At 38.0% G+C, this 17,706-nt stretch overlaps 1 protein-coding gene and 1 long non-coding RNA gene across 4 annotated transcripts in view; both read left to right on the top strand.

Moving 5' to 3' along the window:
* Positions 1 to 3,243: 3,243 nt before the first annotated feature.
* The window catches only part of LOC139980753 (serine/threonine-protein kinase 36-like), a 48,034-nt gene continuing 33,571 nt past the window's right edge, over positions 3,244 to 17,706 (top strand). The window contains exons 1-6 of one of the 2 annotated variants that reach the window (XM_071992655.1): positions 3,244 to 3,503; positions 4,455 to 4,605; positions 5,686 to 5,826; positions 6,973 to 7,050; positions 16,067 to 16,246; positions 17,340 to 17,498. In XM_071992655.1, coding sequence (XP_071848756.1) covers positions 4,522 to 4,605; positions 5,686 to 5,826; positions 6,973 to 7,050; positions 16,067 to 16,246; positions 17,340 to 17,498 — 642 coding nt within the window. In that variant the 5' untranslated portion in view covers positions 3,244 to 3,503; positions 4,455 to 4,521. The remainder of the gene's footprint in view (positions 3,504 to 4,454; positions 4,606 to 5,685; positions 5,827 to 6,972; positions 7,051 to 16,066; positions 16,247 to 17,339; positions 17,499 to 17,706) is intronic. The other variant, XM_071992656.1, reaches the window with a different exon arrangement.
* Positions 7,178 to 12,778, top strand: LOC139981071 (uncharacterized). Of its 2 annotated transcripts, none has more exons than XR_011797772.1 (3): positions 7,178 to 7,602; positions 11,624 to 11,773; positions 12,640 to 12,778. It is a non-coding gene; the product is annotated as an uncharacterized lncRNA (long non-coding RNA). The 2 variants fall into 2 exon arrangements; XR_011797773.1 differs by having other exon boundaries at positions 11,624 to 11,786; positions 12,640 to 12,733.

Here is a 17,706-nt window from a genome sequence, read left to right as displayed (position 1 = left end):
AAATATAAAAGAATTATAAACAGAAAGATCAAAATCTAAGGAATTTATTTTTACGTTGGGGCGGGGGTTGGGGGGGGGGTCGCTTGAAGCTGGTATGGGAAGTAAAGATATGCAAAACTCTTTCCGTTGCTTATTTAACAACCGTTCAAAGAATGTATGACATTTACTTACATTAGGCTGATATCTAGAATTTCAAGTGTGAAATTCGAGGTTTAGTGACATTTATTTATCAATAAAACGTGTGAATGAGAGATTGTTGTGCACTGTAGTTTATTTAACTATATTGCCTTCGAGGTACGTGAAGATATGGATAAATCGCTCAAGGAAAGCTGAAAGTTCCGTCTCAATTATCTCCTTCCTAAGGACTAAGAACACGAATGGACACGGTCATCTAGTGCAGGGGGTAGGAAGCTTCCAAAAAGTGGGGGGGTGGGGCACAATATCAGAGGGTCACTTTCTCATTCCACAACCACCACTCGTTATGCTATAAACCGATACACACCGGCCATATCACTTAAATATATATGATGAGTTAGTATGCTATCAATACTATTATGGTGCACGTGCCTCTATTTAACATTAAAAAAGGCTTAAGATATCCAACAGACAGTTCTTCATCAAAGGGCACATTTAATTTGCCAGTAGGGCGCATTTGCCTTTTTTTGTGGAAAAAAGTGGGGGCACGTGCCCCGGCTCCTACCCCCCTGATTTAGTGGTATATCGAGAAGAAACTTCAATGAACTTGCTGACAGAAATGCGGATGAGAAATATCATCAATATCTGACGTTAATGTACATTTGAGAGGGTTCACGCAGAGAGGGAAAAGTAATCGGCTCGAGCTAAGCAGTCAACATAACAAAATATTCAAGTTTTCGTGACTGGCAGCTATCCAGCTGAAGGGCGAGGTAGCCTTCTGGCTAGGTATAATATTAGTTTCAAACTTTACAAAGACTCGTGGATTCAACATGAATGTTTGCAAAAGCATGAAAAACCCTAGCACCACCTTATTTGTACCTTCAGTCACCGACCCCATTTCCTTCAACATTCCTGACCATGAATTTTATGAGTTGTTTTAGTGGAAAGATGTTTTCACGACAGTACCAGTCCGAATGTAAGACACCAGGGTGTACATTAGCTAGAGAACTCAATAACATACAAAGGCACATGTATGCCTATTATAAGTTGTAAATTGTAGTTGAATCTGAGAGCCGTACAGCAGTTTAGCCTATGTACTTTACAGCACTTATATTCGCCCGGCAGCAGTGGCGTAGCCAGGATTTTTCAGTGGGGGCGCTGGGGGGGGGCTTAAACATTTCCTGGGAGGGCGTCTTGTTACAATCTAAGCGGAGCGCTACCATGGGTTGGCGCGCAGCGTACCGAAAATTTTTAGCTAAAAATGCCTCCTAGTTCGTTGGAAATGACACTTCCCAGGCCTTGTAAGCTGCTCTAAAGTTTTCTCAACATCCTTTATTTTGAGATCCCATATGTCTTGATATGGTCATCAAATAGTTTAGTGAAATAGAAGGAAAAAAAACCAGTCTGGTAAGTTACTTTGAAATATCATGACATATCTTTTGTGAGTTTGACACCGGCTTGACATTTTTCGACAAATCTGCAAATTGCGCGTGGAAAATAAGGAAAGATTGACTGGGCTTTCAGCCAAGTAACATACTGAAATGACCGAACTATATGTCAAACTGACATCAAAGATTGCGTGTGAAATATTATTAGGGTGATAGACTGATTGGCCGGTAGTTCTCAGCGAAAGTATTGTCTCCTTTTGGAAAATTTGTTTTTCTAGCGGTTTTAAGAGCATCGGGGTACGTGAAAATCCGATTGAAAATGTAACAGAGTATCGAGGCAATGACGCGAGCAATGATGTGAGAAACCTGTATGATGTCAGCATTTTTTACCTTTAACATCTTCTTTGGCATTCCAGTACCTGGAAACCACCTTTCTGTAAGGGTATAGTATAGCTCACTAGCTTGTTTGATCAGTTAATGCGCACTGGTTACAAGATCCTGATTGGCTGTTTGTATTAGTACTTATTTGTATGTTAGGGATTAGGGTTAGTGTTAACCAATTAGGGAAATTCTTGTAAACCAGTGCTCATCGACCCTGTTTTTTTTCTGTGTAGAAACTACATAACATGATAGTGTTGCTGTGTTATTAAACCCAACTAACCGACCAACCACGAGAGCAAAGTTTGCCCGAACAGTCGAACACACAGATTCAGTAGAAAACATTATGTGTGTTGTAGTCTTGTAGAGCAGGAATTATATTATTCGACGGTCGTTAATAAAGGGTTAATCAACGGTCTAGCGTGCGTTACTCACAGGATTAATGCACGATCGGGGGATAATGCAAGCGATGCACGAGGGCGGAGCCCGAGTGCATCCAGCGATAGCATTAACACCCGGAGTGCATTAATCATGTGAGTAACGCACGCTAGACCGTTGATTAACCCCGTTCATTCATACACTACCATTTGTGTGGGGGAAAAAATCATAAAACAAAACATTTTTGGTTACATATAACCAAAGATTTATTAAAGTGATGGCCCGTAATTTTACCGTGCGTTACTCACAGGATTAACCACGGTCAGCTGACCTGAATGGACCAATAGGATTTAGGAATCTTTACTAAGTATGAATGAACATGTGTTTTCAGTACAGTGCGACTACTGTAGATGTCTTCTCGGCCTATGCGCTATGTCACGTCAGGTTTAGCCTACTGCCGGTCCGCGGTCGAAGGGTCGTTCATGAGTGGTCATCATGGAGATTCGAGACCATTCAGACCAATGATATATTTTCGACACCCATAATCCCAGTGGGAGGGCGACAAGCTTTCATGGGGGGGGGCTGTCCCCCCCCCCCCCGTGGCTACGCCACTGCCTGGCAGGCTGTTGGGTTGGCTTCCATGAACTTTGGATTCGAATGATGCCAGTGATTTATATGTAGTTTGTGGCTGAAGGCGAAGGTAGAAAATAGGGACTATCGTAGAGAGGGGGTGGAGTGGCACATTTTATGTTTGGGCATCAGATATGCTCCGCCCCACTAAAAAAAAAGAGAGAAAAAAAAAAGGTCAAAATATCGTCATTTAGTATCAAGGCAGAACCCAGAACATTCTTCAGAGAAAATGAGACCATGGCTATACAGGCAGCGTCTCTGAGCAGAAGTTCCCTGATATTGATAAGACTTTTTTCCTTGCAAACTAATCTTTCATTGTAACAATAATAATAAATAGCGCCATCAGATTTTTGAATCTCTTCGGTGATCTAACCTTGATCCAGCATAGACTTTCTTATTTTCCTCATAGTCAATTTAAGGAAGTCTTTCTACTTGAATCATCTCCCATTAAGAGACTAACGTGGTATCTTGTGATCATTTTTGCCTAATATAAGAAGGTTTCAACAACGTCAGTCGTCGTTACCACAGACGCCGTCGCGTAGTAGCCAGCCTATCGGATCGTAATACTGCAAATGATAGGCTAGGATAAAACTGGTAACTAACTAGGCTATTGCCATTTGGTTACTAAGCTAGTTATAGCCGTAAGCCTAATGATGAGTGTAGGCAATATGCGTAAGGCAATCCTTTTTAGTATGCATAGTAATATATGTCCCGGAAAGAAACATGCCAAGCGTGAAGTCTAAGTTAGTTTTGAGAAGGACAAATTAAACAGAAGGCTTGAGCCTAATCTTAGCTTACGTGGAGGCCCTAACTATAGCCTAGGTAGCCTAGGCTAAGACTAGGCTACATTAAACCAGTGCCCAAGATGGTCCAAATGGGTATGAAACGTGTGAATCACAAAGTAGGCAAAATCACAAAATCATACTTACTAACTGAGTGTAACAAATCCCTATGGTTCATTCCTCAATTTCAAAGTGAAAAAAACCCATTGAAATGCAATGATAAACTATACTAGAGCTGAGGATTAAGTATACGAGTTGAGTATTTTAGCATTATTTGGCAGAACGTACTGATGGAAAACAGCTTGGCTATAGAAAATGTCATCCTTGTAGCTGCAGACTTGTTTGCACAAATTTAACCACTGAAAGCGGTCTACATTCTCATGTTTAAGCAAGTTCCTCTCGTATTTCTTTTGAGAAATAGATCATGAGAGGTTGAATTTGAAGGGTTAAAGATCGATACAGTATGATTAAGCAACAAGATGGCCAACAATTTCTTTACAAACTGCATTAAAAGTTTGCACATAATGTATTAAATGGTGCCAGTTGGCAGAACTGGTAGTCTGTGAAACCTGCATACCTACTTTATCTATGCTGGGCTGTTTCAGATTCTTCCTTGATAATCAATTCCACATAAAGTTGGCAAATGATGATAAGATATATTTTATGTATGACAGCGAATATCTACCCGCATTAAACTAATTTGTACTATTTCATTTTGTAGCTTATTAGTTTATTTCTTCTTGTTTTCTATTCTAATCGACAGAATCTTCATAAATGCTACAAAATTAATAGTATGCACATTGTTCAATGACAATGCCAAAGGGGATACCATGGAGAACTATCACATATTGGAATGTATTGGTGAAGGATCCTTTGGGAAGGTTTTCAGAGGGAGAAGAAAATATACAGGGAAGGTGAGTGTAAGATTGCTAGTGCTAAGAAGAGAATTTGACCTCACCTAGCCTGTTAGAGAGATTAGCATGAACTATACAGAACTGCATTCAAGATATTAAAATCCTACCCCCATTTTTTTTTAATTGTAACAGTAAATGATAAAATTAAAAAATATAAAAGTAAAGTTCATGTTCAGTCAGATAAACCTTAGGCCAGACCTAAATAGAGAAGTTATACTTGCAAAGTAGTAACTTCAGCTGTATATTATAGAGGTAACATGTACTGTATTCCATGCCCTAATATTTATATCCTTAAAAAAAACAAATTAATCTTTAAATTTTGACAGTAAAAGATCATACACATTTGTGCCAGGGGTATATTCTGTGCAAATTTTTATTCTGAAACAGTGCCCTATAGGTGCAACATGTAACATTGCCTGGTTGTTGTTTTGCCTTCATGAATGCTTTCCTACCCATCTAGTTTGTCTTTGACCTTAGCGATCTCATCTTCTTTGCTATATTTACATATAATGCTTAAAAACACATGTACGATGTTTCAAAACCAGTGCTGTTGGGCCGAGTGTTAACATAAACGTTCTTGTATAAGAAATATGGCAATGAATCACTGACCCTGTTACCTTTTTGCTTTATTGGGGTTACTAGTCAAAAACCACAGTTCCTTTGGTTATCAGGGATCATACTTTAGTTTCATTTGAGACAATCGAGAAAGCAGCTGGGATTGGGGTTGAAGGAAATGTCAGATTTTCAGTATGTATATATGCTTAAAAAGAAAATAGAAAGAGAAAACTGGCTTGGAAGTTATAAACAAAGTTTGTCATAGTTGATGTAAAATTCCAGCATCTGCACTTTTAATATTCTTGTTCTAACTTTACAGACCTTCAAAATGTTTAAATGACCTTATAAAACTTGAAAATGTTTCAACAATCCTGTTATTTCTTTAACGGTTTAGACACACAAGTAAAATATATGGCTCTATAATTCAATTAATACCTAATAAAATGCAATTGTACATAAGATATTGGACTTTTAAGTTGATTAATATTAAATAAATGATATAATATTTTGGTTATATTCAATCAGATAGTCGCGTTGAAGTTCATCCCGAAGATGGGTCGTTCGGACAAGGAGCTCCAAAGCCTGAGGAAAGAGATTGAGATCATGAGGACTTTACACCACGCAAACATTATCGAGATGTTGGATACTTTTGAAACTGAGAAAGAGGTAAATTATTCATCTATTAAAATATTAAAATCTAATGTACATCCTTGAGAGAACGAGGAGATGAAGCCCAAAGATGTTGGCACATTTGGATACTCGTCAGTCGTGAAGCTATTACTGAGATGCCAAGAGTACTGATTTTAATTTTTAAAGCGATTGACCGTTTTTAGTTTCTGTCTAATTTCCTTGTTTCTGGTGCAATTTTGGGCAGACTGCCATAGCAGATTCTGTCCACAGGCAGCTGATGTTCCATTTACTGGTGGATTCTGTTACAAACTGATTGAGCAACTATTTGAGTTATTGATTGTCAATATGACTTGATAATTAATTAAACCAAGATATCCTCCCCAGATTTATCAGTAAATGAAAGTTAATGTGTGATCAATTAATTCATTTTGATTTGATTCTCAACATTTTGTCACCCAGGCGATTCGATGTTTATGACAATGGTGCACCTTTAGCGGTCATGTTGACATGTTTATGCATGCATGCGTGTGTGTGTGTGACACCTTGCTTGTAAACATGATATCTCAAAAACAGGGTCAGCAAAGATTCAAGTCTCAAAACTCTGTAAAGTGATATCTCATGATGTGAAACCTTGCTGTCGGTGCTCTATATTGTGTAGTTGAACCTTATTGTTTATTTTAGAGGTCCAAGTTCAGGGAAAGCTTGCAAATGAAACTTTTCTTACTTTTCAAGTGTTACTGTTTATTTGGAGTGAAAGTACTCATATTAAGTCAAATTAACTACCTATATAGATATGGGATTTAGTCTTGAGTAATATACTTGATGTATCTTGATGTAAACCATTATTCTGTAATTCACACCACCCATGAGTGACCCTCACTACATCCTGTTATTGTAATAGTAGAACTTCCTGGGTGTAACCATGGATACTAATCCTTCTCCATTCCTCCCCATCTCCCACTCTCTCTCTGTTGATATGTTTATATTTATACTCATGTTATGTAATTGTTTAGCACTGGTTAGATGACTAGAAGTCAAAGCAGTACTTATCAATTAACATATCCTTTGTTAATCATCTCTTGTATCAAGCATATTACAAGTAGTTTAGCAAAGACTCCTTAGCTCCTTCAGCTGTGCTATTATGACCTGGAATGTTAAGCTACTTTTTCTTGTATTTGTCAGGTCGTTGCAGTTACAGACTATGCTGAAGGGGAGCTGTTTCAAATCTTAGAAGATGATGGTACCTTGCCAGAGGAGCAAGTAAGTATTACCTCTGCTGAGGTACAGTTGAGTTAGGATGCATTTATGGTTGCAATATTGGATCATAAAATGCAGATTGATCACACAAAGTGAAAGAAGATCTTTGTCAACAATACATGAGACTGTTAAAAGCACACTCTCAGCTAGGAAATTTTTAGAGGGCGGGCCAATTTCATATGTTTCGATGGTTCACCGTTAATCACGTGACACGGTATTTGTAATATACTGCCAGTGTACAGTGTACCCTGTATGGAAATATACGTAATATATAGCACAGTTTCATGCAGTGGTAGCATAACACACGTAACGTGAATATTGCGGCCGCGTCGCCGCGCTGTTGAGGTGGAAGGCACAGGTTGCTTTATTGTGGGTCCCAATGCCAAAAGCAGTGAGCGACAAAACGGACATGAAATGAAAAGTGTACTTGAGCTGGTGCTACGTACGTGGACTGGGTCTCCAAAAACGATCTACTGGAACAGAGATCGGGGATCGACAAAATGACCAATGCTACCTTCGCGGAGCATTTACTGGCATGGCAGATCATACGAGAAGGTAGGCAGCAAATTATGCTAACAACTAACGTTATATATTTACTATTTAGGCTACTGCATACTGTTTTCCGGCCGAAGTGTTTGGTCTGCCGTAGGCTTCATTGTTATATTGTTCAATAGATCATGCTAGCTAGGCCTACTACGGAAGCAGGACACTTCGCCCAACAACCATTTCGCCCAACTGCCATTTCGCCCAACCTTACCATTTCGCCCAACCAGCCTGGTCATTTCGCCCAACCAGCCTGGTCATTTCGCCCAACCAGCCAGGTCATTTCGCCCAACCAGCCTGGCCATTTCGCCCAACCAGCCTGGTCATTTCTTGATTAAATATGATACTTCAAAAGGAAACGTTCGGGAATTCTTAACGTTACGGGATTCGAACCGAGTATTAAGGAAAGTTGAAGTCGTGGTTAAATTGATTACATATGTGATTACATATGTGGTTACATTGATACAGTGGTTAAATTGATTAAATATAGTACTTCAATATTACGGACGGGTTTTATATATATATTTTTTTTCAATTTAATAAGGAAACGTTCGGGAATTGTTAGTTAGTAGGATGAATCAGTGTTTTAGGGATTAGGTTTGATAGGTTTTTATGAAGACCGATTCCCCTGTGTTTGTATAATAATATAACTTCCATTGTATGCGTAAACGCCTAAAGTAGTGTAATCCTCCCATTATACCCGAAATAACTGCTCAGACTTTGATCCATATCGAGCGGACCTCACTTTTTTATTTACCTATTACGAAGTAACCTAACCCAAAATAAATCAAATTATAGTGGAATGGAAAAAATAATACTATTCTGACTGAATATTAGTAAAAATAAGGTTGGGCGAAATGACCAACACGGTTGGGCGAAATGACCATGCTGTTTGGGCGAAATGACTAGGGTGGTTGGGCGAAATGACCAGGCTGGTTGGGCGAAATGACCAGGCTGGTTGGGCGAAATGGCAGTTGGGCGAAATGGTTGTTGGGCGAAGTGACTAGAAAGCCCTACTACTACCACGAGTACTACAAACTAAGGCAACTAATACACCGAGAGACATAGGCTAGTACAGTAGTAGTATAGGCCTAGTCAGTTTTGCGAAGTTTGGAACACTGCGAAGTTCGAACACCCCTAAGAAATACGCGATTTCACGATGAGACAACCTACAGCAAGAGCCAATTGCATGAAAAACTCCGAAGCTACTGTTATTTTCTCTCCAAAACGACCCAACCATATCAAGTATAGTTTCAGGTGATTTATACCATGAGATATAGTTTTGGGGTGTTTTAAGGCTTAGGTGTCCGTACTCCGCAGTGTCCATGCTACTGCAGTGCAGGCTGCTGTACAAACTGTAGCCTAGCCTAGGCCGAACATTTCATGAAGTGTTATTTATGCTTTTCTACTTATATTCGCCTACTAGCATGATCAGTATAGAAGTGTGCGGTATCATGTGTTTGGTTTATGATTCGGTAGCTTTGTAAATATGAATAGGACTTAACCTACATTAGTGTAATATGGATTTGGTAGGGAGATCTCCCCACAAGAAAATTAAACCCGAAAGAAATGCAACTTCTCATGAGCGGAGCAATAGCAAAAGTAGGACTACTGTAGCCTAGCTCCAGGCCCAGATTATAAAATTATGCACCATGGAGGGCCTGCCTCAATTTGATGGTTATTCCTGTCAAGAGCATTTTTGATATGGGCATATTTATTTTGTAACTGTAAGTCTAGTATGCAATGAGATACGTGAGGGACGGGCCTATACGCAATAAAGTAACTGTTTTCATTTCCTACTCTACTTTACCAGCACAATTATAGAGTTCCTAGCAACAAATAAATTAGTCTGACAACTTGAAAATTTACTGCATATTTGCATGCATGGTCATTCTCAGTTATAGACTACTAATTTGTGTAGTCATTTCAGTTTTGTCTTTTTTTGTTGTCTGAGAATGGGTTCTTAAGTGGTGAAATAACCTCGAATCTGCTGAGCAACTCCAAGATGAATTAAGTTACTAAGGCATTGGGTTCTTTTACCTTTTTAAGTCTAATATGCATAGGCTAGGATATTTACTTTGCTTCACTTGTTTGTCAATCCGCATAGCCACTTTAGCTGTGGATGATTCTCCACTTGCAAAGAAAAAATGTATGCATTAATTTAAAGGCCGTGGCTATTCTTACGACTAGTCGTAACAATTATTTATAAACTATTCTTACGACATCGGCGAATTCATGCGCAGTAAAGTAAATAAAGCAACTGCGCATGTAGTAGGGGTAAACCTAACCTTAACCCCTAACCCAACCCTTAACCGGAAAATATTGTTACTCCTAGTCGTAAAAAGAGTACTCCTAGTCGTGAAAATAGCCACGTTAAAGCAACTGTGCATGCGTAAAAGGGAATTATTGTTACGACTAGTCGTAAGAATAGCCACTTTGTAATTTAAACTCTTTCACCCAAATTAGAGTTTGCCTATAATACTCCCAACTGGTAACTTAAAAAAACGGTAGCGGCTTTTCCTGTAACTGTAGTGTAAAGTGATAACTGATATTACTAAGTTTTCCAAATTAATTCAAAACTCAAAAGCCTTCTCAGAAAGAAGCTACACTAGCTCTACAGGCTCCTTTGTTGAATTAGTGAAGGATAGTAGATATTGTTCACATGTTTATGCATTCATAACCTGATAGTTTGCTATCATCGTTGTTTAATCATAAAATCAAGGACAACATAAACAAATCAATGTCACCAATAATTGTGAATGCCACCATTTTATGTTCAACAAAATTTATCACATTTAATTTAAAGGATACACCATGCATGGCACATTGACGGACACTGAAGCACATATTGTAGTTGTAATAACGCACCAAATATGCGCTTCATCGGACAAGACGCACCATTCCGGGGGTCGTTGAGTCCGTCTTACAATAATTGATAATTTCATCATGATATAGAAATTAAAGACATTTGCCAAAATATAACAACATCATAGGCTTCATAGCTCTACACATAATCTGATCATGCAGTTCTAAAAATTATACAAAATGAAAATGATACTACTGATTTGTGAGAGAACTAGAATGGTCACCCATTATATACCATATCAAATTTCTAAAGTATATATCTTTTAAACACTTCATTGTTTAGGGCACACCTGTAGAATATTCGGTAATTTTTAGTCTTGGAAATAAGCAAAGCCTATATTTTTGAAAGCAATTATGCATCCCTGAACATGATGAAATTTGGTGACATATTAGTGTATGAGCAAGCCTACTAGGACATTGCCATTGTAACATCAAACGTTATGACATTTAGTGTATGTAAGGTATTAGTAGATGAGTTATAATACTGCAGGTGTATACTACTAACATAGAAATAAGAAATATAATAGAAATTGTTGCACATCACTAGTTTAGGTTTGCACTATATTAGTAAATGGACCATTCTTGAATACTTGCAGAGTTGACACTATACATACTGTAAATCATAAAGCAGATGTGATGAATTTATGCTGCCAATAGCAAAGTTCTGTATTAACTAGTAGTGTTATTACTGTTCTGTGTTTGCAAAATTGATTTGAATTTTTGACTATTTAGTAAAGGGCAAAATTTGGTATTCAGTAATTTTTTGCTGGAAGTTATATAATTCACTATGTCAGGGATTTGCTCACACTGGGCAGTTACTGTACACCCAGCAGTTCTGAATGCTGCCCCGCACAAACAGTATTTAACCTTTTTGCCCAACACTTTTTGATGATAATTTAATAAGTTTTACCATAACCAAAATCTGGGAGAATATATGGCACAGAATAGGAATATAGCACCACCTAAGCATACTTCATGTGCGAAATTTGTCCATTTGGGGGGGGGGTACCCCACCCATGAAATCCCTCTCCCAGGGTGTGGATCACACTACCGCCCAATCTGCCTGGCACTCAAATATTTATGAGCACTTCCCTGCTATGCATACATACAGTATGCATTCTGATATATTATTAACTTTGCACATCCCGGTATTATTTGTCTTTTTCAGTTGAAGGTGTGTGCCCAATTAAGAAACTCGAGAGGTTGGTATCCAAACTGATCAACCAGAAAAGATAACACCAGTTCCTCAATGAAAGGCCATGCCCAACAGAGGCTGATGCAGCAATGCACTCCAGCAGCTATACCCCAGTGGAGACTGGTAATTTTTTGATGTACATACTGTAACCATTCCATGAGCTGTAAATAAGTCTACATTTTAACTAGGTCTGCAGTCTACTACTGTAGGACTGTATATGACTAACCAGATTTAGGACATTGGACACATTTATTCATTTATTGTATTATGTTATATTAATGACATAGACATGTAGTGCTAAATATGGTGCTAATACAGCCACTGGAGGTCTGTAAATGTGAGGGCCCCAAAAATGTTCAAACCCCACAAGTTAATGATAACAGTACCTGTAGTATTTTTCCTTATCTCTGAAAAATAAAGACATTTACCAATCTTGTAGAATGTGCAACCTACCTGTCTGAAGCATTTTGTGTTCAAAAATTGCACATTTATTCTTTTCTCTTTATGTTTTCTTTTTATGTTTCATGATGATGTGGCATCATTCGTACATACAGTACAGTACTTGCACTGCTTAAAGATAGTTACTCTTAACTGCCTATACTGTAGTTGTAATCTGATCAGGTTGTCATGTGCATATAGTTTCATATCAGCAAAGACATTGACATTTTTGGCAAATTTAGAGTGTGAGCTATATTTCTAGTTTAACGTGTTAGGGGCATCATTAAGGGGTCTACTTTCTCCCAGATTTGAACAATAATTTTTAGTTATTACAATGAGTGCAAGTTACAATCTCAGTGAATAAACAAACATAACACTTATGCTGGCTCCAACCCAGTTACCTTGGCTATGAGCCTGAATGTCTCTTTTGCAATTAAAATCAAATAAATCATATCTTGGAAAATCATTTGAACAGGTATATCTTTGTGACACTTCTGTCCTCACACAATGCCATAAATATGTCTTTTTCCCATTTTCATTTCACATTACAGATGTACAGAACATCCTTTAGAGGAACATTACAGCACAGCATAGCGTTATGGCATGATGGATGTTTTGCAAGCAGATATAAGGGTTGGAACTGGAAGTATTTGTGTTGGATTGTTTCATTAATTAATGTGTGCTTCTCTACTTTACGTAAGATGATTGTCATATTTCTTGTTCTCCAGTAAAAGCTATGGATTTGCATTGTGAACGTTGTTAACATGGATACGGACAATTTTGAAATAGCTGATGTCAAAGCAGTTTCTCAGTTTATTTAAATACCATACATCAAGGACACAAGAGTGGACAATGGGAGTAACAAGTATCCAGAATGTAGATATCACAAGGCTTCAAGACAATTGAACAAACTGTACCATAACAGACAACAACAAACATGGTGTCTCAGTAAAATGAAGTTACTAAGCTAGTGCAATGTATCATAAGAATTTATCTTCTCCATGGTGTCAAACATTGATTGTTGCATTCAGTGCGTTATGTGTCCTTCTCCTTTCTGTAGTATTTAGCATTGATTTGCATGTTCATTCATAGTGTAAGTAAACTACATAATTGATGTCATCAAAGTTACAACTGTGTCATATTAAATAAGTAAATGATTGAAATATTGGTTTCACTACATACTTGATTGTACACTATTTGGCTTTTCATGATAGCAATATCTGATCTTTTTAATTACTGTAGCTTGTTCAGTCATACCAGTAGTTCTAATGTGACATTGATCTTGGGTTATTTATTGTTGGTACAGAATAACTTGTCTTTATTTTGTATTGCGTGAAATCAATTTAACATAACATATTTTGTGATGTCATAGAGTGTCGAAGAGGTACTCTAACTTGCAGCTAGTAGTGATAAACAGTTCATTCAGTGCTCACATGATAACCCCAGTCGGGCCCAGTGGCAGATGGAGATAGTGGCAGATGGAGATGTTTGAAATGCAGGGGACATTATAGGGTCCTTTGAAGTTTTGGCAAAAGTTCTTTTGCATGTAAAGCTGCTATACTTACTGTATCATGGAGAAGTTCCACAATGGAGGCATGGTGTCTCCTAGCCTTATTTGGGTATATGTCCTTGCATTCCGTATTTGGAACACTGCCCTACTATTGTTTGTATTGCTTATTCTAAAGTTAGGTAAGTCAGTATTGTAACATGTTTTTATTTTTAACACATTGATTGCATCTGTACAGTTGTTACATTGAGTTCAACTATATACAATAACCATGAGCAGGGAAAACTTACCACTATCTCACTTGCATTTCTTAATGTTCAAGTGACCATATTCATACTTTAACCAAAGCATTTCTTCCATATTAGATAGTGTTTATCCAGAGTAGGTTACAGGATATTTTCAAGGTGGGCTATGTAGTATTGTCCCCAATTTAGCATGCTATAATTGCTAGAATATTTAATATGTTCCTAGAGGTATTTACTTTCCAAATTGTTCTAAGGCATTCTAATTGAAAGCATAAGATGCCTGAATGTCCCAGTGAGGTAAATTTCCTGGAAGGTGGTAATAAAACCAGTTTCAAACTCTGACCAAAGGTAACCATATTTGAATATCTGGTTTATTTGGGGCCAAAACAGCATACTCTGGTCGAGAGTTGGCGTGGAAGCCACCATATGTTTGTAGTAATGCAGTAAAATGTAGTAAAGGCAGCTGGAGGAGTCCAGTTTACCCCTGTGCCGAAGGTCATTCATCTTTTAGGGTTTTTTGGAGAACACTTTAACCTTCCCAACCACAGAGCTCCCAACTGACCCACAATTCGCGGGTTGGACCCGCATTCTAACACCCAAAGCCCCTGACCCGCGCAAGCATCCCAAAAACCTGCATTGTAATTGACAAGTATATATAAAAAAAATTACATCAAATTTGGACTTAGCAACCATCATTTCTTTAGCATTTAGCATAATAGAGTATAAAACCTCCTTTACATCATCATTTGAACCTCAAATTAGGCTATATTTCAATTCATTGGGGCGAGCAGCGAACATTTTCATGCCACGGGCAAGAATGAATTATCACCTACTACTCAATTTATTGATGTTACACACAAAAAAATGCATATTTCTCAGAAAATTGTGGGTGACAAAAGCCTTTCTAGGTGCCACCAGTTTACATGTAGGCATCACCAGGATTCCAAAAAAAAAATTAAAAGGGGAGGGAGACACCCCCCATATACCCCTCCCCCAGGACGGCAATTCGTGGCATGGACCAGCATTTGCCTTCTCAAGAGTTGGGAGCTATGCAACCATACCATTAATGACATGTCTCTATAGGCCCAGGGGACTGAATCCTTAGGTAGCCGTCCTGAGCTAGTGCGAATCAGCAGAGAGAGGTTGTGGATGCTACGCCTTCGCACCATTCAACCTCATGGGCTCAACATTCAGGAAGGACATGACTAACTTTTCTTCATTCCCCCTCATTCTCCCCTTGCCCCCCTCCCCCATTACTCCTCTTCTCATAGCTTTTTCCACCCCTTTTGTTCTCCACACTTTTCTCGTTGTCCTTCTCCAGTTTATTCCCTACCCCTTCCCTTAATCCTCTCTTTGTCCCTCCACTGTTTATCTCCTACCTATCCTCTTCCCCTGTTGGTTTTTTATCTTTCATTCTTCTCTCCATCCCTTGTCTACTAATCCCCTTACATCTATCTCTTTGTGTTCACCATGCTCATTAACCTGTCTGTATTATGTGCGTGTTTTTGCTACACAGGCTCTCTAGTGGATAAGCTGTTTGCTCACTGTTTTATTTTATTTTGAACTCAAGTATTGAAGAACGTTAGCCCAGAAGCAAGTCGTTTCGTCAAATAACAGTACATAAGCAGCACACATTCAGTCACATGTTTATAGAGAATTACACGACGAAACTATTCGCATTTTATTTCTTCAGCAATTTCTCCAACAAAAATCGGCAGCACGAGATCATACGGGCCCATATGACTTTCCATAACTACCTGCTTGCTACGAGCTGGTATAGCGTTTTCCCAGCAGTACAATATGCACTGTTCCATATAGCAAATCGAAAAATTGCGTAACTAGAGTAGCACACAGTACAATTACACAGTGTGCCTATAGGTTACACAACACTGAGAGGCAGATTAGAATCTCGGAAATATGATACCTTCGCGGAAACGGTACCCATTTGCGTATGCTGTTTATAGCTAAGGATGGGAATGCCATATTAAAGAAATGAATATGTTGCCGCTGTGAGAAGAGGGCAGCATTGTTTTTATTTTTTAATCGGGGAATACGTTGAGACAAGATTTTTGATTTTAGCAATTTCCTAGCTGAGAGTGTGCCTTTAAATATCTTGTTTGTTCAATTGTTTGATTTTTACCATTTAAGAATATCCTTTATTGGTTTCTTGTTGTTGTTATTGTTGAAGTAGAATAACAATAGCAATCCCATTTCTGCTCTACCCAGGTCCAAGTGATTGCTTGTGAGCTGGTATCAGCATTGTACTACCTTCACTCTCACAGGATTCTCCATCGAGACATGAAACCACAGAATATCCTCCTTGGTAAAGGAGGAGTCGTCAAACTTTGTGACTTTGGATTCGCCAGAGCAATGAGTGTGCACACACTAGTGTTAACATCAATCAAGGTATGTGAACAAAACTGAATGTGAAGGTAGACTCCAATCTCGCAATGACACAAGGGTTCAGCAATGCATAACTGAAAAGTGTGAGAGAAAAGAGATACAATGTTCTTGATAAAGAAGGTAATAGTGGACTTCAAATACCTGAAAATATCAACTATTTAGATGAGAGAATCAATGTCTAAAATATAAAGGGTTTCAGGGAAAAAACATTTTATTGTAGAAGTAAAAAGTAGGTTCAAGGTTTGCAAACTTTGTTTGTTCATGCAATGCTGAGAATTCACCTGTTAAGTTTGTTATACATTTGGAAATGTCAGAGTTTAAATAAGGTGTGTATGGTATTGTTAGGTAATACTACATAAATTATTGTTTTGCATTCAATCAAATTTGATCCATCAATAACAGCATTTGTGGTTGTTGTGATTGACTCCTCTGTTGTTTAATGTAATTCAATCGAAAGGTTCTTTTCATTTAAAATTATGTGTATTTTCTGCATATTCAATTTGTAGAAATAGTCATGGTTCACTAATACAAAAGAGAAGTATTAGGAATAGTACAAGGTTGCTCCATGTGTCATTGAAAATAAATACTTTTGTTTAATGAAGTATTTCAAACCAAATTTAGTGTGGTCTACTCCATGACTTGTTTCCCCTTTAATCGGGTAAACTTTACTTCCAATACTTTGCATGTGTTGACTATACTGTAGGTCTCATGTTAGAAAGACAAGTTTGAATCATTTGTTAAAATCTTCTAGAGCCAACTTCGCTCCAAAAAATGGGTCAAAACTAACCACATTTCTGTATCCTGAAGCTATATTCATTACCCAACCTATGTTTGTAACTGTGATGTTAGTGAAATATCTACTTGTCTTAGTGCATTTTTAACACAAGACAAAGTATATCGCACCCACGAATCCATGTGGCTCTCCCAGCTTAGCAAATTCTCATTGAAATTGATGTAAAATGAAGGATAAAGTTATATAAACAAGTTAGCAAAAAACAAGAAGATCATCTTGCAATCATCTTTGAAAGTGACAATTTTCATTCTCAGCAAATGCATGGTGCTGTGTTACTGTTATATATTTCTTTATTTGTGACAGGGTACCCCCCTCTATATGGCACCAGAGTTAGTTGAAGAGAAGCCATACGACCACACCACTGACCTCTGGTCTCTAGGCTGCATTCTCTACGAGTTATTTGTAGGAACACCACCATTCTATACCAACAGTATCTTTCAACTTGTTAGTCTTATAATTAAGGTAAGTTCCTTTAAGAACGTTTTGATTATTTTACTCTGAAGACACCAAGGCTTACTGCATAAACCTGGGCTGTTATTGGCTGTGGACTTCCTTTTATAATTTTTTTTTCTTTTTTTTTCTGAGAATTAAAGTTTATTTGAAGAAATCTCTCAATGTGATAAGGTGATCAAAATGTACCTAATTTGTATGGTAAGCCATGAGCTAGGCT

The sequence above is a fragment of the Apostichopus japonicus genome, chromosome 15 (genome assembly GCF_037975245.1).
Source record: "Apostichopus japonicus isolate 1M-3 chromosome 15, ASM3797524v1, whole genome shotgun sequence".
NCBI lineage: Eukaryota > Metazoa > Echinodermata > Holothuroidea > Aspidochirotida > Stichopodidae > Apostichopus > Apostichopus japonicus.
The sequence above is the reverse complement of the archived record's forward strand: the minus strand, read 5'-3'. Positions and strand labels throughout refer to the sequence as shown.